The sequence below is a fragment of the Pelodiscus sinensis genome, chromosome 4 (genome assembly GCF_049634645.1).
Source record: "Pelodiscus sinensis isolate JC-2024 chromosome 4, ASM4963464v1, whole genome shotgun sequence".
Lineage (NCBI taxonomy): Eukaryota > Metazoa > Chordata > Testudines > Trionychidae > Pelodiscus > Pelodiscus sinensis.
This window is the reverse complement of record NC_134714.1, coordinates 62,507,263-62,528,657: the sequence shown is the minus strand read 5'-3', so window position 1 is coordinate 62,528,657 and position 21,395 is coordinate 62,507,263. Positions and strand designations below refer to the sequence as shown.

At 44.2% G+C, this 21,395-nt stretch overlaps 1 protein-coding gene across 6 annotated transcripts in view; it reads left to right on the top strand.

The window, feature by feature from the left end:
• CCDC9B (coiled-coil domain containing 9B) overlaps positions 1 to 21,395 on the top strand; it is a 111,103-nt gene that overhangs the window by 78,831 nt on the left and 10,877 nt on the right. For 5 of the 6 annotated variants that reach the window (XR_012903432.1, XM_075927089.1, XM_075927088.1 and 2 more), the window contains 2 exons: positions 5,093 to 5,150; positions 5,489 to 6,285. Coding sequence is in view for 5 of the 6 variants with exons in the window: in XM_075927089.1 (XP_075783204.1) it covers positions 5,093 to 5,150; positions 5,489 to 6,283 (853 nt within the window). In the remaining variant the exon portion in view is untranslated. Of the gene's footprint in view, positions 1 to 641; positions 1,041 to 5,092; positions 5,151 to 5,488; positions 6,286 to 21,395 lie in introns of those variants that run through there. The other variant, XM_075927090.1, reaches the window with a different exon arrangement.

Genomic DNA, 21,395 nt, shown 5'->3' with positions numbered 1-21,395 from the left:
CCCTGATGCTTGAGTTTGAAATTCAGGGTGCTAGTTAGTAATCATAAAGCTTTAAGTCTCAGACTACTGTGTTAGTCTGTATCTGCAAAAACTATGAGAATTCTTGTAGCACCTTAAAGACTTAACAGTTTTATTTGGACATAAGCTTTCATGAATCAAAACTCACCTATGTCAAAGCATAAAGCTTTAACTGGTTCCTGCACCGTTTATTTTAGTGACAGGATCTGCTCTTTGCCATACACTCATGACTGTGTTCGGAAGGAATGCTGTGACTATCTGTAACAACATAAGGATTAAGATAATGGAAACAAGGGTATTCCCAGTGTCTGGGCCTTATCTTTGGAATCTTATCACAATGCGTATATGTCTGAGCCTGAAATTGGCCAGATTTCAGGCCAATAGAATGAGCTGCAGGACATCTCTAGTCTGGCTTCCCACTAATAGCAGGCCTGTGAAACTCCTCCCACCAGAATTGGGTTTTCCCTCTTCTGATTTCCCAAGAAAGGTGGGTCAGTTTTTGCAGCGGACATGCTCCCTGTTTGATGACATGATGCCTGGTACCATTCTTAACTATATAAAGTTGTACCAGGTGACAGACTCAATATAAAGACTTGTAAAAATATGTTAATTTGCACTTACAGGACCCCACTTGAGAGCAGATATCCAAACAAGCTGAGCAATTTTGAACCTTGGGCATATCCTTTGATGGTCTGGCCGTGCTTTTAAGAAGTGCACTACCACTGCTTTGGTCTTAAGAAAATAAATATTCCTGCTATGCCCAGTATGGTCACTGGTGAGCTGCTTCCATGCTTCTGGGCCTTTCTTTCATAGCAACCCGGGTCTTTTGAGCATTGAAACAGAAGTTTGTTATTTCTGAGCATTGAGCTTGAACTAGGGATGTAAGTGACTAGTTGAGTTGTATCAGAGGCAGCGGAGGGGGAGGGGAAGCAGGGGTCGGTGCTGGGGTGAGCTGACTTGTAAGCTGGTTTCCCCCAGTGCCATCTCTGTGGTGTGGGAGGTGACAGGGGAGGCAGAAGTGCAGCAGGGGTAGGCCTAGGACCCAGCGTGAGCCAGGGCTTTTCAGCCCTGGCTCACGCTAGGTCCCAGATAGCTGTGCCTCTGCCTTTTAAAGAGCCGGGCAGCTCTTACTATGTTTAAAAGGCAGAGCCGTGCCAGGCTCCTACTACATTTAAACTGCAGAACCGCAATGGGGGTACCCCACTTCCCCTTATCGACTGTTTATGTAGTCGCTACAAATTGTATCAACTACACCTGCGTTTCTCAAACTGAGGGTCCCGACCCCTTAGAGGGAGGTAGCGGTATCACAAAGTTTAAGAACCCCTGGACTACACAATTAGTCAAGTGCCCGCTTCTTAACATCCAGTTAAGCTTGAACCAGTTTGCGCATTCACACAGACTCTGCTCAATCGGTGGCAAAGTAAAAACAAACTCTGGAAAACTTTTAAAGCAAAATGATCTTGGCTATGGTGACAGTATTCCCTATAAACCCATCTTTCTTTGTCTGCCCCATTCTCCTCTTTGGGTCTCCTGACCTCAGTTTATGCAGCACAGTTTTTAGAACCCTCTGTTGATGGGCTCAAAGCATGTACTTTAATGAGTAGATTTGGCCTGTCATTATTCTTTCTTTTTTGTAGTATGGTAAAAGCTAGGAGCAGGAGCCCTAGTCCTGGGCCAGGACACCACAGCAGTAGGTGCTGTCCAGACACAGAACACAAGTGGCAGTACCTGTCCCAAAGAGCTTCCTAGCCTCTAACAGCTTGTTTCTTTTCTCACCACAGATTTGAGAGGAAATAACATTTCTCTGACTCAGGCGGTAAGGGCTTGATGGCATTCTAGTTCATCTCAGAGAGGAGCTTAGGTCTCCCATAGGTTCATTGGGATCTCATTCAGGAATATTTAAGTCATTTGGATTCTAAATGATACTATCCCTACAGATACATCAGTATTTTTATTTTTCCTTTTTCTCATCCTTATCGCCCATTGCATGTCTTCCTCCCAACTCTTCATTTTTCCTTAATACTACAGAAAATCTGGATGCCTCATCTTGCTGATCAGCAACAAGGTAGAGAAAATGAGGTTTGTATTAAGCTAAAAAATGGGATCACTAACACCTAGCAGTGAGTGTGTATGGTGCAGATACAAATTCCCTGCCCTCCTGCTGGGATTGCTAGAGATCTGGGATCAAAGGATTTGTCAAAACATCCCCACAACCTCAGTGAGCTCCACTGGCTGTCTGTTCATTTTAGGATCAATTCAGATTGTGCTTCTTGTTTTTAGCCCTTCATCTTACCTCATGGATCTTGTCCAATTCCGATCCCTTCTTCATTGCTTGCACTGCTCTTTGGTCACCTCATAGTGGCCTGTTCTCTGTCTCTTCAAATACTCATGGCTTTCTTTGTGCAAGGCCCTTCTCCTCTGCACTGCCTCTCCTCAGAACCAGCCAGCTCCTCCTGAGTATCTCCATCTTATTTCAAAACTCAGCTGAAAAATGTCATTTTTTCCTTGACTATTCTACTCCATTTTTCTTTTTTGCTGCTATTATTCAGTATTTACCACCAGCTATTAGGACCAAAATCTGGTCTCATGGGATGCTTTGGGCATAACAAAGGGTGCAACTAAGAGCAGAGACCTTGTAACTCATCTTACTTTGTGAAGTGTGTGTGTGTGTGTGTGTGTGTGTGTGTGTGTGTGTGTGTGTGTGTGTGTATGTATTGCGGGGGAGGAGGCTTCCATGAAAAAATAAAATGACTATTCTGCTTTAATAGCATGGAGTGTTTACACACAGGGCCAATTCCTGCACAAATACCCCATTGAGGCAGCTAAGTAAGGAGCAGTTATCCCTGTTTGATAGATCTGGAAACTAAGGCAGGGAGGTTACAGGCCAAACTTTCAAACAATTACTTCCAATTTTTGGTGGCCATCTTTACATCTTAAAGCCAGATTTTCAGAGATGCTGAGAACACTAGTTTCACCTCTGATAATCGACCACATGTTCAAAGATAGCCACCAAAAACTAGAGGTCACGCTTGGAAAATGTGGTCTTTAACCTCACTGCCTAAAGTTTCTCCATATATAAAATGGGATAACCACTATCTACTTTGCTGCCTCCACACTAGAGATTGTTTATAAAAATATGTGCCTTGGAGGATTTATATGAGGCCATACAGCAAGCTATTGGGAGATCTGGTATTAGAAGCCAGTACTTAGCATTCCCTGGCTTGTGCACTAAGTCCAAGATCATATGGCCTCTCAGGCTATGTCTAGACTGCAGAATTTTTCCAGGATACCAGAGTATCCCAGAAAAGCTCTGCCGCGTCCAGGAAATGTGCATGCTTTTTTTGGAACAGTTTCCGAAAAAGCGGTCAAGTTCTTTTGGCATCCCTGTATTCCTCTCGGTGAGAGGAATAAGAGATGTCGGAAAGAGGATTTTTTCTGAAATTTGGCCCCATGTAGATGGGCCAATTTTTGGAAAAGCCTCTGAAAAAAAAAAAACGGGAAAAGATACCCAAATTGTGGTTCGCAATTTGCGTATTTTTTTCTGATAAAACTCTGCAGTCTAGATGTAGCCTCGATGTTGTATACTGAATCATCCAGTATAATCAAGTATTTAAAGGGTGCCTGTAACTCCAAGTCTGTCAGGGTCTGATTCGAGACCATCTTCTAAGGTATCAGATCCAGTGCTTTTAAGTGCACTGCCATCTGTGTGCTGTGACATTTTTTTGAAATAACTTAGTCTGTGTCTACAGAGCCCGCAGTTATTTTGAAATAATGTTGAAATACTGTCAAGCTGGAGGACTTCTTACTCTGACTCCTGTAACCTTCATTGTACAAGGAGTTAGGGAAGTCGGAGGAAGAGTGCTCTATTCTGACATAAGTGCTATGTAGACACTCCCAATTTCAAAATAAGCTATTTTGAAATAAGCTACACAATTAACATAGCTCAATTTACGTAGCTTATTTTGAGTTAAGCCCTGTTGTGTAGGAGTGTGTAGATGCACCCTAACTGAATAGCTGTCAAGAAGCCACCTTTTATGGTTGTACCATAGTCACTTTATAACCATTTCAGTAATACTGTGTCAAGGAGGTGTCATGCATTGCAAATGCAGAAGAGAAAGGGAGTCAGTGAATACTTACGTCCAGCCAGAGGTTGGTTTGCATGACTGGCACAAATTTTCTTTGTCATTGTTTTTACTGCTGTGCTCTCCCTAAGCGGGAAATTAAATGACCATGTTAAACTCAAACTTAGTTCTGGTTCTCATTTACATTAAGGCCACTTTATACTGCTCTAGTTCTGTAAGAGTGCCTTAAAGTCACTATTAGTATGATTGATTTCCATGTTAAGGCCCTTTCATGCTGCCAGAGTACTGGAAAATGTTTTTAGTTTAATTGAGGGTCAGGGTCCCTGAGCACAATTTGCTAACACAGTTATGAACCCCACGCAGTCACTATAATTGTGCACATGCACTTTTGAAAATTTGAAACTCTGCATATCCTCAAAAATGCCTTTTCAGTTTTCATATTTTGGCTCAAATTATCAAGAGCAACCAAGCAGCTAGAGGCTTTATAAGCCCCAATTGAATTACACCAGCAATACTTCCCTGTGTGATCAGGGATTATCAGGACACGCAATCAACGGGTACTGTAGTTAGGCGAGGCCCACCCCTACTATTTCCTTGGAAGCACGGGCTTGTGTGTCAGTTTTCTCCTGTGCTATGATTCTAGAGGTGATCCATCCAACATCTCAATCCCCTAGAAAGGGGCTGAATCTGCTCCTGAATTGACTCAGCAAAGGTAACCAGGAAGCACTGTAAAGTCCTACTTTGTGGCATTTTATTTAAAACATGAATCCACTGGCTGATTGGCTATTGCCCTTCCCAGCCAGAGCAAAAGTTGTTCAATTTCCTGTCTGTCTCTCCTCATCCCTGGCTCAGGAGCACTTTGTGCCACTCAGCAGTTCATCCCCTTGACCCTTCATTTGATGCTGCAGGGCTTCCTGCCGGTGTCTCAGGATGGAAGGGGTGCTTTGTCATTTGAAGAGTTGACACTTAGTCCTGTGATTTGATTTTGACAGATGGGATGCAAAGGAAGGTGAGGACATGCCCTTTCTAAAGGATGACCATGATAACCAGGTGAGTTTAAAGCAAATCTGCTCAATTCTTGCAGTTAATCCTGAATAAAAACTTGCAGTTTCAGGTAAATTGGGATGTATTGGTTAGAGCACAAAATTGAGAGAGAAGAGACCTGGGACATACATTTGACTCAGTTATAGATCCTCCCCCACTTTTGACCTTGGGAAAGTTCTCCAACTTCTCTATGGCTCAGTTTCCCCCTCTGAAAATCAGGATAATACTTACTTAGCTTTGGGAACTGTACAGCTTCAGAGGCGAAGTACGATATAACTGCATATTGATCTTTTCAATAAACTGAACTAAATGTTTTTTGTTTTTTTCTTCTCCGCTCATTCAAGAGATCCACCAGCACTGACACACTGAAAAGCAAATTTCCAGCTGGCAGAGAGATGACAGAAAATTGCACAGAACTTCAGGAAGAGAACATGGAACAGCAAAGGTCTCAAGACCCTGGTTTCTTCTCATCACAAGGGGAGAAAGGTGGGACGGTTCTGCCTGCAGAGGACAATCAGAGGGAGAAACAGCAGGCAGGAAAGTGCCTCAGCAAGGAAGTGGAGGTGTCCAGTATGTGTGACTCAGAGCCAGAGTCCAAGCTAAGTCAAGAAGAAGTTCTGGAAGTGAACATAGGGAAGCCTGGCACTGCCAGTCTCTCCCAGCAGGGTGGCTGCATGAACAGCAGCACTTCCCAAACCATCACTACAAGCACAGCTGGCCCTGACAGTATGGGGAGCACCTCCCCTCCCCCAGAAAATGGCTTAGAGAAAAAAGCTCTGCCAGAAAAAGAACACATCGAAGACTCTTCAGAAAGCCTCAATGGAAAGCTGGAAAAGGCAGCATGTGGCAGATGTGATAGAGCCAAAGGACTATCACTGAGGAGAGTGGAAGAGGTGACCCAGCACAGTGGTTCTGAGGGGAAAAAATTCACAATGAAAGGAGACGAGGTAGCCACATGCCTTGAACACAGAGGGGATCCTGCATCCTCGAAGAAAGACATCTCAGACAAGATTGGGGTCTCTCAGCAGGATGGGGCAAAAGCACAGAACAGGAAAGATGACCAGCCTGAAAAGTGCAGTTACAGGAACAGTGGGGACAATCAAAACTCAAGGAGAATGCACTGGATTGCAAGAGACTGAAGGTGAGTGCATCATGGGCTATAGTTCAGTGAGGTATTTCAGTAATCCCAGGTACATGGAATTGAGTGCAGAAATGAAGCAGGCCCATAGCTCAGCTTTCTTTGGCTCAGTAGGGCAATTTACTAAACATTTGCCCAAATATGCTCACGAATTTTAACTCTGAGCAGACAGTAACTGCACCCAACTTGTCCCACCTCCATGGTTCCAAATTACATGAATCAACTACGAAAATCTAAATTTCTATACCACCGTTATCTGCTCCTGAAATGTAATAATGAGAGAAACCTTAGAAAATTCCCTCACCTCTGTTTCCTGCTGGTGACATGTAGAATTCAACAATTCAAGCAGTTCAGACTTTGAAAATGAATATTTGTTTCAGGGAACAGATAGTCTCTGAAATTCCAGGAAAAAGTGGCAACCTGTTGCATGAACTTTTCCTCCTGCATGCTTATTTTGAAATAAGCTATTCTGGAATCGTTATTCCAAAATAGCTTATGTTGGAATAGCATGTCTACACTCCAGGGAAGCCTCAAAATTAGCTCAAGGCAGATTTCCCTAATGTATAAGTGCTATCTCGATTTAGAGCCCCAGGAGGCACTGAAGAGGAATAACTTAGTATCGCACTGGTGAGAGGCTATTTCAAAATAGCAGCAATGGAGCGTCTACACACACCTTATTTTGAAATAGCTATTTCAGATCAGTGTTATTCCTTGAAGATTGAGGTTTACAGATTTTGGAATAAGCCATCAGTTATTTCAAAATTATTTTATAATCTGTAAATTATTTTGAAGTAACAGAATGGCTGTGTAGACGCATTATTTTGAAATAACGCTAGTTATCTTGAAATAACAATGTAGTGTAGATGCACCCTAAACGATCATAGCTAAAATAATCAGTGGCCCATTTTGTGCCATTCCAATAACATCTTTCTTTGTATTAAAGGCCCATCTTATCTGCAATAGTTTGAGCATCAGACTAACGGATCGTATGATTCTCTCCTCAGTGCATGAAGTACAAGACAAAATAATATATTTATATAGCAACATTAATGTAAATGGTACTTTACAAATATAAAGGATGACAAGGTTCCTTCTCCAGAGACTTTTTAATATAAACAGAAGGCAGAAATAATCCACTCTGACTAAATTACAAAGCTTGGTGTTTTCAAGCCAACTATGCATCTTCTAAAATAAGTTGAAATCCAGCCCAAGTGAAGACAGTAGAAAAGAATATAAACTTTGGCAGGCAAAAACCAAGATAGAAATTAGTCAGAAGGATCTAGAAGGAATTTGAAGAGCAAATGGCTAAAAACATAAAATAAAATAATAGGAAATTCCTTGAATATGTCAGAAGCAGGAAGCCTGTGAGAGATTTGGTGGGTTTCCCAAGACTGCTAGGGAGTGAAGGGAACAATAGAGAAGATAAGGATATTGCATAGAAGCAAAATTACTTCTTTGCATGTGTGGTCAGCACAGTCACTGTCAGGAGAGATACCTGCGCCACATCTGCTCTTTTCAGATAGTAAGGATGAGGCATTGTCAAAGAAGGATATGCCAAAAGAAGTGCTAGAACAAGCTGATAAATTAAGGCCTGATCCTAAAGCCCCAATTAATTATACTTAACCTTTTCATGTCTGGAATGTCACTGGAACAACAGTATGATCCACAAAGCATGAGTTAGGCATGTCGGCTCCCTATACAATGCCTGGAGAGCAGTAGGGCCGACAGCCACCATGGGCCCCTGGGCAAGGTGGGGAGGGGCAGCTCTGTGCCCCCCGGAAGGGGTGAGGCCTTGAGTGGAATTTGTGGGACTGAGGACAGTCAGGCCTTATCACCACCTAGACCAAGTATGCCCCTCCTCAACACTCAGAGCCATACAGAGCTCTTGGCATGGCACTCCGATGCTTCGGCAGCAATTCAAAGGGGCCTGGGGCAATTGCTTCCTTTGTCCTCACCCCATCAGCAGGACTTCTGGGGATACGTAGACAGCACAGTAAGCTAGGGGTTGCCTTAGCTGGCCAACAGAAGGTGGTGATGAGAGGGGTGCATGCTAAATCCCATCCCTCTCTCTGCATTCTGTGCCTAACTCCATACTTCAGGGAGATGTCTATCTCTGCTTATGATTTATTAACTGGACTGCCTAAGTCACATGTAGGGCTTAATCAGTAGTCAATCTTAGAGGCTGCCTAATGCCACACAAAAGTGCTGAAGTGGGAGAAAGAAGACCTCCCTTGTAATTTTTAGCCTGTTGGTTAGCATACTTACCCAGGTTATGGGAGACCCCCCCCCCCCACTTCATGAACCTCACTTCAAGGCAGGTGGTCCTGGGAATTATACAATAATTGTAAATGAAACTTACTGACATTAGACATCTGTGGGAATATTATGTCCAGTTTTTGTGTCCACAATTCAAGAAGGAGGTCAATAAATTGGAGAGGGCTGAGAGAAAGTCCACAAGAATGATTTAAGGATTGGAAAACATGCCTTATAGTCATAGACACAAAGAGCTCAATCTATTTAATAAAGAAAATGTTAAGGGCTGAACTGGTCAGCCTATGCATACCTACTTGGAGAACAAATATTTGATAATGGGCTGGCAAACAAAAGTATAACAAGCTCCATCGTCTGGAAGCTGAAGCTAGAAACATTCAGTTTGGAAATAAGGTATATTTTTTTTAAACAGCAAGGGTAATTAACCTTTAAACAATTCACCAGGGGTCATAGTAGACTCTCCATGACTGGCAATTTTTTTTAAAGACATGCTCTAGTTCAAAAGGAATTAGTTAGCTCTGCAGTCTGTGTTGTACACAAAGTCAGACTAGATGGTCCTTTCTAGCCTTGAAGTTTATGAATCGATATGAAAGGCAAAATGGTTGATACAGTAATTAAAAACAGACTGATGCACTTGACATGAGAAAAACAAATGAGCATGACTTCTGGAAAATAAAATTGTGCCTTCCTGCTCTGCTAGGATTCTCTGAGCTTGGTAACAAAATAGCAAATAACGAAGAACCAGCTGACAGTTTTTTTAGCCTTTCAGAAGTCCTGCACAAAGACCCACACAAGAGGTGATTGGGAAACATAAATTGTCACGAGGTGAGAAAAAGTAACATTCAGGATTAGACCCTAGCTAAGAGGAAACAAAGAGTAGGAAATACATATTTTCTTTAAGGAAAGAAGTTTAGCAATAGTCTCACTTAACCACATTCTTGATGCTGTCCCTACGCAGCAAAGTGCTTAAGCACATGTTTAACTTTAAGCACCTCAAGTCCCATTGAGGTCAAAGGGAATTCAACACGACTTAAGCAAATATTTAATCACATGCTTACATGCTTTGCTGTACTGGGACATAAGAACAGTATTGTTCAATATACATAATATGTTTATGCAGTGGTATGGCAATATTGGCATGTGACACAAAGTTATTTAAGTTATTCAAGTCTTAGGAAGACTAAGTAAGTCCAGAGGGGCCTAACAAAGATAGGAGACTGGGAAGAACAATGTCAGAAGACACTCAGCTTCAAGGTAATACACATTTGAAATAATAATTTGAAGTACAGCTACACATTGGTAGGTTGCAAACTAACCAACCATTCAGGAAAAAGGCCCATGTATTATTACATGTAGCTTTCCAAAAGCTCTCCTCAGTGCAGTCAGCACAGCAAGCAAAACATCCGATGATAAAGAGCGTGATACAACTTAATGCTCAAAACAACATATTGCCATTATGCAAATCAGAGCTATGGTTTTGATCTAGACTACTAAACTTGCTTCCTCCAAATCAGAGCCACATGACACAAATAGAAACCATTTGTCATTGAACGGATTCCATAAATCTAATTAATTGCCAGATTGGAACAGTGAACTTGGATACACAAAGAAGCAAGATCAGGTGTCAGATTGCAGTGTTTCTTTCTTTCATCCAGGCTTCCCATTTGCACTATTGGGACTTGAACATCAGTGGCACACCAGAGAGTGGCCTTATGTAACTTTATATTTTGGAAGGCCTGTGTTTAATGGCTTGTTAGGGTTTCACAGAACACAGTTCTCTCTTCCCAAAGGCTGACTTCACCAAGGGCTGCTCATGTAGCTTGTAGTGACTGGCTCATGCGTGAGTGGGACATTGTGCATTTCCTTATGGATCCAGACAGTTTCTCAGCCTGAGAAATCAATCAGGCCTTAGTTGGATGATTTTATTTGTCCCGATGAAGTTTAATCTTTTCTCTCTTTTCCTTCTTTTGACAATATTTCAACCAAGTCCCAATCTGTGTTTTAGATGCCTTTGTGCCTTTTACTGATGAATGATGCAGATCAAGTCAACTGTTTAACTTTCTGCATGCTTGAAGTCTCTCCAGATAGAGCTCAACAGCTCTGTGCACAGCCAGCACAAGGGTTTTAAATAGATTTTTCCTGTACTCTGGAGAGGAGGAAGTAGCCGGTGTGGAAACTGTGCCTTTCAGGGGGCAGAGAGAATGGGGATGTTTTCTTGATGGGGAATTAAACCTCTTGCTTGGTGACTAACACGTCTATTTCCACTTCCTCAACTGCAAAGTAGAGAGAATGCCCTGTGATAGGGATGAAGAGCCTGGATAGTAGAGAGTTCCATTGAAGTCAATAGCAAACCTACCACGGACTTTAGAGAGGACACGACATCACCGTACATAGTTAAAATGAGTAAAGGGAGATTTTCACACAGTGCATAATTGGCCCAAATTCTCTACAGCAAGAGCCATGTCGATTCTGCATGCTGTCAGAGATAGGACGCCGACTGTAGGAGGCACAGGTCTGAGCCAGTATGGCAATTCCTGTGTTCCTTAACATAAGGAACAAGAACATAAGCATGGCTACAGTGGGGGTCAGATCAAAGGTCCATCTAGTCCAGAATCCTATCTTCTGACACTGGCCAATACTAGGTGTTTCAGAGGGAATGAACAGAACAGCTAATCATGAAGTGAGTGATCCATCCCCTGTTCCCTAATCCCAGCTTCTGGCAAAACCTTCTGACATAACCTAAAATGATTTTTGCCTGCTTGGAATTGATAGTTACTTTACTGTAATTCTTTAGTGACATAGTAGGATACCAGTGACAGTGACACCTCAGACTAGGCACATGTCCACGATAAGACTCAGCAGTCCTCACTCTCTATTTGCCCCCATATCCAGTGTGATATTTTGCCATGATTTATTTAGGAGAAAGCACAGGAGAGAGAGACTCCTGCTTTTAACACTGTTCCCCAACTGATCAGTAACAACTGTTGCAGGGAGAGAGATGTAGGGAGCTGGCCACTATGTATATAACATCCAACTCAGCAGAATTGCTTCTCTGTGTATCATGGTACAGATGCTGCTAGGAGGTTTATTTTAAAGTCTCAATTCAAACGGTCAATACATTTGGAGCAACAGGGTTTCAGTTCTATGCCTGCTGTTGCTCTGAAGTTCTTAAATCAACCTGATGTGCAGAGTAACGATAGACATGGCTTCCCTAGAACAATCATGGGCTGGTTGCAGTAACTTCCCTGCTCCCCCCACCCTCTGTTTTCCTGTGGTCTGCATACAAGTTATTTGCTAGACCACATTTCCCAAAGCTCTGCAAAATTCAATTTTATTTCCACAGGAGTGTGGGCAAAGTTCTGTTGTTTCACACACACAGCACGCTCCAGGCTTTTCCTGACTAGCAGTTTGCATAACAGGGTTATTTTTGCTTTTAAAAAATCCGAGAGAGGACATTTTGCATGTTTTCAATGGAAAGCCTTGTGCAGTGAAAAAACTGGTTGAGTTTTGCTCAGAAGCTGGCCTAGTCTTGCTTGAAAATGGACCATTATTTGTTGGAAAACAGCCCCACTTTTGCGCCAACAATCACAGACCTCATCCAAGTTTGCTGCAGGAATGGGACCCTTTCCAATTTGTATCCAAACTCAAAAATATCCATGGATTTTTGCATTTTATATCACATAGAAAAACAGTTACAAGATGTTATTACCATGGTACTCAGCTATAAAACCTTTAGTTTCTGTGACTTCCCTTCCTTCTAGGGACTGCATGTCATTGGTATCTTGGTCAGGGATACTTAAAATGCTATTGAATAGGAGATGCCAAAATAATGTGGCTGCTTTTACATAGATGCACGGACCAGGATTTTCAAGACTGACTAGGGATTCTGAACGCTCAGTTGGAGACACCTTTACAGGGGACTGATTTGCTGAATGTGCTGAGCCACCCTCTGGGGGAAAAAAAGTCAGGCCTCTTTAAGGTTGTCTATTGGCACCAAAATTCAATATCTGATTTTGAAAGTTTAGGCCCAAGAATCAGTCCTGCTTACTGAAAGCTTGGCCTGGCAGTGCTGGTATCCTGCCCTTAGCAGTAGTGAGTTCAGAGAAAAGCAACCCTGCCCCCTCAAAAAAAAAAAAAAAATCCCAATCCTAGAACAAATCTAGACAGGTTTGAATTATAGTGAATTTTCCTCTCTCACTATGAATCTGCTAAAAGATCCAGCACTACCACTCAGACATGGGTTTCTGCATGAGCCAGGGTCAGAGAATGGTTCAAGCAACTGGAAGAGTGTGAATCACCTCAGCGTTTACTTCATACAAAAGAGTGGCATTTTCCATTAGTTTATTATATAAAAATAAAAGTCCAGGGCACCTTTACTAGCCGCTACTTTCTCATGGCCATGCATGCTATTATGGCAATCTGTCTCTGCTTCTCCCACACCATTAACAGTTCTTTATGTGAGGTGGCTGCTGTTTCCTAGGATTCCAGCCAGGTTGTTTATAACTTCACCCTTTCCAGAGCAATACAGAGTCCAATAGACCTGGCTTTTTATGACCCTAGCAAAAAGGACAACAGTCCCAGGCCCATCTACCCACCCACCCTTCTGGGTTCTAGCCCAGGGGACCTCGTATTTAGCTGCTGAAACTGGTTTCTCTCAATCCTTTGCTGCTTCCATGCACCTAATCTCCCTTGCCTCTTCCTAGACTTACTTTTGCTGAGTCTCTTTCTCTGGGAGAATTCTATTAGACTGCTATTGAAAAAATGTCTTCATGGAAGCCTTCAGGCAGCTACCTCTCTCCATTCATCTGCAGCCTTCTTATGCCCTGGGGTATTACTGAGCCAGCAATTAGCAGCAACTGAGAAGATAGCTAAGCTACCTGGCAACTCCATACTGGCTCTGGTCTGATGGGGTCTACATACCTCATGACATCCTGTTACTCCCCGAATGTGTAGACCAGGTGGGGGGAACTTTTTTGGGTTGGGAGCCACTGATCCACAGAAAAATCATTTGGGGGCTGCTCAGAAAAACCCCTCACTGATGTGGCACCTGACTGAGAAGGACACTCCCCACATTCCCCCCACACACCAGAGGCTAGGGGGGCCCAACCTAGTAAATTTTGTGTACTCCAACCGCATGGTGGAGCAGCAGGGGGGCTGGAGTGCCAGCACCGTCTCCTCAAGGTGGGGGGGAGGGGAGAGGAGGGCCTGAGCCTCGGGGGTCAGATCCAGACCAGCTGAGAGCTGCATCCGGCCCCTAGGTCTGCAGTTCCCCTCCCCTGGTGTAGACTGTAAAACCTGATGGCAAAACTACCTTGATCATTTGCTTCCTCTTACTGTTTGAGGAACTGGCAGCCCTGGGGTCCCTAAACCATTCCAGGAACTGAAATCTAATGCCTCATGAATAGTTTTGAACAATGTAGGCTTACATTGACTTGCTGACGTAAATGCATAATCTTACTGATCCTACATCAGGCCAACACAATTACAAGATTATCACTTTACCACAGGGAGATGAGGTGTTTTTCACCATATGGTATATCGACAGCAACAGAGTTAGTACTTTTAAACACTAAGGCTGTGTCTACACTGGCGTGATCTCACGCAAAAGCGGCTGCGCTTGCGCAAAAACTTGCTGCCTGTCTACACTGGCCGCGTGTTCTTGCGCAAGTAAACTGACATTCTAATGTATAAAATCAGGGCTTCGTACGCCAGAACTCTGACGCTCCCGCTCAGGAATAAGCCCTCTTGCGCAAGAGCTCTTCCAGAAGTGGCCAATGTAGACAGGCAAAATGAATTTCTTGCGCGAGAAAGCCCTATGGTTAAAATGGCCATCAGAGTTTTCTTGTGCAAGACAGCATCTACACTTGCATGGATGCTCTTGTGCAAAACCACATGCCAGTGTAGACACTCTCTTCTGGAAGAGCTTTTGCAGAAGAACTCTTCTGCAAAAAAGCTTTTGTGTGAGAACGCGCCAGTGTTGAGGTAGCCTAAAGATTTTATTCTTATAAATGGGCTAACTGGGCTGCAATTATACAAGGACCTTTCTCCTTGATAAAGCACTGAACAGTCTCACTGACTCCAGCATGGCCCAGCAGGAAACATGTACTATGTTCTGCATCTGTTTTTCGTACCAAGAATTGCAGGTATTGGCACTGAGGTGTTTAGTCAGAAGGTTGATTTGATAATGCCCCAGTGTCACTTATGGGGTTGAATACTGCCCTGAGGAGGGCCAGATTTCAAGCATAAGACAGCAATGAAAAGGAATGTACTTTTAGGAAAGCTGTCAGAAGTTTTGAGTGTCACAACAGATAGAATTCTAAATGGCAAGGTTCTCACTAAGCTGCACAGCTGCCTAATAATCCTGGTAAAGGGGCTCATGGCTGCCATGCACAGAACTGCTGTACCCAAGGAAGAGACCCTAGCAGAGCCAGAGGAGAGGTGTGCTCCTCCAGCCCCAGCAGAGAACTGCTCCAGCCACAGGACAGACTAAGACCTTCAGTGTCAGCATGATCAGCAGGGAGCTGCCACAGCCAGGAGAGACATGCCCCTCCAGCCCCAGCAGCAAAGGTGGATTAAAAAAGGGGCTTTAAGGGGCTACAGCTTGTAAATCCCCTGTGTTCTGGGCCAGCCCTTCCTGCTGGGGAGGGGAGGCAGTTCTGTGTGCTGCAGTTCTTCCTCCCCTTGGCTAGAGCCACCAAGCACTGGGAAGCTCTCACCTGGGAGTGGTACCTGCAGGTGAGTGTGGGGAACAGCTCCAAACCGGAGCTGCCACAGGTAAGCTCTCTGCAGACAAGTCCCAGCACTGAGCCCCCTCCAACATACTAAGCCTCTAAGTCCCTGCCAGATCCCACACCCTGCCCCAGTCCTGAGCCTCATGTACCTTAACTCCCTCCCAGACCCCACGCCCTCATCCAGAACCCTAACCCTGAGCCACTCCACCTCACTAGCTTCCACCCACCCACCCGCAACCCTCAGCCCCATCCTCATTCAGACCCACCCAATCTCCTGCTCTGAGCCCCCCCCCACTCCAAAATCTTTGGCCCTAGCTGAGAGCCTCCTCCTGAATCCCAAACATCTTATCCCCACCCCCACACCTCGAGCCAGAGCCCTCATCTCGCCCAATCCTGAGCCCCTCTCTCATACCTCAGCTCCACCCCTGCCACAAATCATCCATGTGCACAATGAATTTTGTTGTGTGCACCAACACCGAAGGGATGTGTGATACATCATCTCCATATTGGTGCTCATAACAAAATTCATTCTGCAAATGGACATAAAAAGTGATAGGGAAATTAAAGAGGGCAATCTGTGTAGAGTGTAACACTGTGGACTAATGACAAATCTCTAAACTACTACACTATAGGCTCAATTTTTTTGTTACTAGTCTCTCACTCCTCTGACTGGGAACACTGACTGCAGGGCTACGTCTAGACTAGCATGATTTTCCGCAAATGCTTTTAACGGAAAAGTTTTCTGTTAAAAGCATTTGCGGAAAAGAGCGTCTAGATTGGCACGGAAGCTTTTCTGCAAAAGCACTTTTGTGGAAAAGCGTCCGTGCTAATCTAGATGTGCTTTTGCGCAAAAAAGCCCTGATCACCATTTTCACGATCGGGGCTTTTTTGCGCAAAACAAAATCTGAGCTGTCTACACTGGCCCTTTTGCGCAAAAGGACTTTTGCCCGAACGGGAGCAGCATAGTATTTCCGCAAGAAGCACTGATTTCAGACAGTAGGAAGTCAGTGTTCTTGCGGAAATTCAAGCGGCCAGTGTAGACAGCTGGAAAGTTTTTCCAAAAGCAGCTGCTTTTGCGGAAAAACTTGCCAGTCTAGACATAGCCCCGAGGTATTGTGCTCTAAAGTAGAAGAGGCAGTCCCTGCCTAGATCTGGTCAGAACATTTCTTATGGAATATCTTTTCTGTCAGAAAATGCTGATTATTCAAAATTTAGCATTCCAAACAGGTCCACAGGGAATGGTTCATCCTTTTCCGAGTGGAACATTCTGATTTTCTGCTTTGAAAAGATTTTTCATTTCAATGTTTTTAAATACATGTTGCACCCCTAAAATCGGGGATTCTCCGGTCTGCCAACATCCATGGTCCAGCATGACCACAGATGTTCCAGGACCAGAGAGTCCCTGTCATGATTATTAGGGTTAGCCAGCAGCCTGAGGATTAAGGAGTTAACTACACCTAGCCAGGTGGAGTGACCAGTAGGAATGTAGGCGGGACTTTCAAACTGGGTCAAAGGAATTTGGGTTTTTTCCTTTCTCCTTTTGTCTCTCTGAGAGAGTTCTCTGCAGCTACAGAGAGGGACAAGCATGTCTCTCTCTCTCTCCAAGACACCATTCTTCATTTTCTGTAAGTAGGGTAAAGTTTAGGTAGTTTCATTAGGCTTTATTGTTTTAAGGGTTGGGTATGGGATCTGAGATCTGGCACTGTTTAAAAGATGTTTTGGCTTTTCTTTGTAACTAAGTTCTAGGCCCATGGAGTTTCTCCATGAGTATATTTTGTTACCTTCCCACCTAGTCATTATGCTTGCAACAGGAATATTGTTGTAATAATAAAAGTTCTTTCTTTTCTTTTTATTAACCTGGGATTGGTTAATGGTGTGCCCTGATTTTTATTTTAGGGGTGAGATTTCCCAAATGATCTTTCCCCTGATTTCTTTATCAACATTTGGGTGGTGGCAGCGGAAGTTTTATTCCCAAGATCTAGGTTTTTAAGATTTTGGGGGAAGTTTTATACCAAAGTCTGGTAGATAAGGCTTTGGGGTACACTTGCTGGCCCCCACTTCTGCATTTATCATGCCAGAGTGGGGAAGGAGCCATGACATGGTGGCATAGTGGTGGGATTATTTTGAGAACCCAGGATTTTTAAAAGGACACAGGTTTTTCTTTGAGTTGCAAGCTTTGCAGTTTTTCCTTTTTTTCTCTCTCCCCCCCCCCCCCCCCCATGGGGCCTCGGGGAGAGGCAGACAGAAGCTTAAGCCAGACACAGACCATCCCAACCAGTTTGGTTTTTTTTTCTAGTTTTCGGGACAACTGGATAGCTAGCGTAGTTAAGGCAGGATGTCCAGCTCTAGGACAGATTCATACCCCAAGGAGAGAGCAGGAGCAATGTACAGCAGTGCTGCTCCTCCCTCACCTCTGCCTCCTCTATGGGAAGCTGCCTGTAAGGCAGTTGGCAGACCTCTAACTCAGAAAGAGGTTGAGCTTATCCTACAGATAGAGGAGAGGCGAGCACAAACTAAGCGTGAGGAACAAAAACACCAGGCAAGGCTAGCACAACGAGAGGCCGAGGCCAGGCGTGCACAATGAGAGGCCAAGGAGCAGCGTGTCCAACAAGAACATCTGGAGAGGCTAGCAGCAATAAAAGCGGAGACAAGGCAAATGGAAGTAGAAGCACAGGCCAAAATAGCCAAAATAAAGGAAAAAACCCAAATTCCTTTGTCCCAGTTTGAAAGTCCCACCTACATTCCTACTGGTCACTCCACCTGGCTAGGTGTAGTTAACTCCTTAATCCCCAGACTCTGGCTAACCCTCATAATCTGACAGTCCAGACACTCTGCAAGCGGGTTGGGGATCTGAGAGCCAGCGTGTGGCTCAATTGGGCTGTGAGGGGGGAGCCAGAGCTGGCGCACGGTTCAGCTGGGCTGTACGGGGGTGGGTAGAGAGTCAGCACACGATGCTGCTGGGAGAGCCAGGAAGCGGGGATAAGGGCATCAGGTGATTGGGGGAAGGGGGGTCCCTGAAATGATCTCCCCTGGTCTGGAAAAATCCCTCATCCAGGACCAGTCAGGTCCAAGGGTATGTCTACACTACCCTCCTAGTTCGAACTAGGAGGGTAATGTAGGCATACCGCACTTGCAAATGAAGCCCGGGATTTGAATTTCCCGGGCTTCATTTGCATAAGTGGGGAGCTGCCATTTTTAAAACCCCGCTGGTTCAAACCCCGTGCAGCGCAGCTACACGGGGCTCGAACTAGGTAGTTCAGACTAGGATTCCTATTCCTCGTTCCACGAGGTGTACCGGGCTTCATTTGCATAAGCGGGGAGCCGCCATTTTTAAAACCCCGCTGGTTCGAACCCCGTGCAGCGCGGCTACACGGGGCTCGAACTAGGTAGTTCGGACTAGGATTCCGATTCCTATTCCTCGTTCCACGAGGTGTACCGGTAGTTCGGAATAGGAATCCTAGTCCGAACTACCTAGTTCGAGCCCCGTGTAGCCGCGCTGCACGGGGTTCAAACCAGCGAGGTTTTAAAAATGGCGGCTCCCCGCTTATGCAAATGAAGCCCGAGAGATTCAAATCCCGGGCTTCATTTGCAAGTGCGGTATGCCTACATTACCCCGCTAGTTCGAACTAGCGGGGTAGTGTAGACATACCCCGAGAGTGCTGGACCAGCGAGATCCAACCTGTAAAAAAAAAAAAAGCTAAAATCATTCCCATTGACCTAAACTTAATTCTTCAAGGAATGACATTGTCTCTGAAAGGACCTCAGCCCGTCACCATTGAGCAGGATGGTGGCTGTGATGTGAAGCTTAGCCTAGAGGAAGAGTGTAGAATTGGCATAAATTAGATCACAGGGGATCTAAAGCTCCAAGGAGGTGTCCCTGAAAAATAAACTTCTGAAAAACACCATGCCATTGAATGGATTCCCCATTCCACCTACCATCACTTAGGTAGTAGCAGTATAAGTGGCACAAGATACTCTGGATGGGGCTGCTAGTTGTCCCTTAATATGCCCTTTGTTGGAGTGGCATTAACACCCACATACATAAAAGTTTTCATAGCACAAGCTATTTATACATCCCCACAGAACAACAGCTCCATGCAGCATTTACATTCAGGCACAAGGCAGCCACTTGGCTTGCACAATGTCTACTGTTAATGTCTGTTTAACTGCTCTGCATAGTACAAAAATACTCCCCACTTTCAAACCATACCCCTGGCTCAGTTGGAGAAGTTGCACAGAGCATGTGAGGGGGCTTCCATCCTCTGCTTTAGGGAGCAATAAATAAATACTTACCTGAAGTGCAGGCCTGGAATCCCCTGAAAAGTCCCAGAGGAAAAAAATGGTGCAAAAGACCGTCACAGAAACTTTCCTTCATTTCTCTTGAGAAACAAAAATTCAGCATTTTACAGAAAGTGCAACTGGGCGGGAGCGGTGTGTGTGTTTTTCCAAAGCAGTAGTAGGGATCTGACATTGCAGCTCTCCCTAGCAAAAACAGGAGCTATGCACCCAAAGCCCTGCATGCTACAGGATTGAAAAGGACACAGGCCACTTTTCTTAATCAAACCAGTGCTAAAAGTTACAGCTTCAAGCAATGTAGGCAGAAACTGACATTTCTTAATAAAGTCAGAGAATCATTGGCAGGGAGAGTGCTTCAGGTTTCTGTGGACCCATAGGCAATAAAGAAGACTAACTGCCCATCAGCCCTCAGAGGTGTGATAAGTTCAGGGTATGTGTAACTGGCTTTGAGTAGTGCCCATTTCAGACCTCTCCTCGGTTTTGTACACCTCTTGCTATCTACCCATGTTCCAGACAACCTACACGAGGCTCTTTTCCTTGCCTCCTTTAATGCTGACTTTAGGGCTGGGCCCTGATAATGCTACCTAAATTCACTTGCATTTTCATATAGGCTGTGTCTAGACTGGCAAGTTTTTCCGCAAAAGCAAGTGCTTTTGCGGAAAAACTTGCCAGTTGTCTACACTGGCCGCTTGAATTTCTGCAGAACACTGATGATCTCATGTAAGAAATCAGTGCTTCTTGCGGAAATACTATGCTGCTCCCGTTCGGGCAAAAGTCCTTTCACACAAAAGCTTTTGCGCAAAAGGGCCAGTGTAGACAGCTCAGATTTGTTTTGCGCAAAAGCGCGTCTAGATTGACACGGACGCTTTTCCGCAAAAAGTGCTTTTGCGGAAAAGTGTCCGTGCCAATCTAGACGCTCTTTTCCGCAAATGCTTTTAACGGAAAACTTTTCCGTTAAAAGCATTTGCGGAAAATCATGCCAGACTAGACGTAGCCATAATGTATAATGGACTTCTACAGATTCCAGACACACATCCTAGTGTGCTCTACAGCAGTTAGGAGAAGTTAGTGCTCCAGCAGAATTAGGTACAATCAACTACAGAGCTGGCCAAGCCACGTAAGGGAAGGTTTTCAAAAGTGCCTAACAAATTTAGGAGCACAGGTCTTTCAGTGTGACTTGTACTCCTATATAGCTTCAGCACTTTTGAAAATCTGTTCCTATTCCTTCTTTGATGCATCATGATGACTTATGAATTCAAAGTATAGAGCAGAAATACAATAACTAGAGTGACAGACATAGGGTTACATTCAAAGGCAATGCATAAGGATACTGAACCACCTTAAAATATCTTAGACACCCTTAGTTCTACTTACTGATGTATAACAGCGTATTAAATGTGAGATAGATGCCAAGGAGCCAGACGGTATAAAGTCACTATCAAACATTAACTTACACCTTCTTCTCACTCCCTGGTTTGTAAGTTACACTAACTTAGACTCCTTTACCTGTTGTCAAAGCAGGTAAAAGTAAGCCTAAGGGAGGCTAATGGAGGAAATCTGAGCGTAAGACTACCTAACAGACTTCTTAGACATTGCTTCCAACTATTATTATATGATGTTTCACAAGACCCATCAGTGACATGGTTCATTTTCAGAATAAAATTTTCTCCCAGGGATTTAACTACTGCCAACTATTGCCAAGTATTTTGCCAAGGGTGGATGAATAAAATAAGTCCTCCAACCTGATCAAAGAAACGTCAAGCCCCAGTCTCATCCCAAGGGAAGCAGTAACCTAACTGTGACTAGGATAATAGT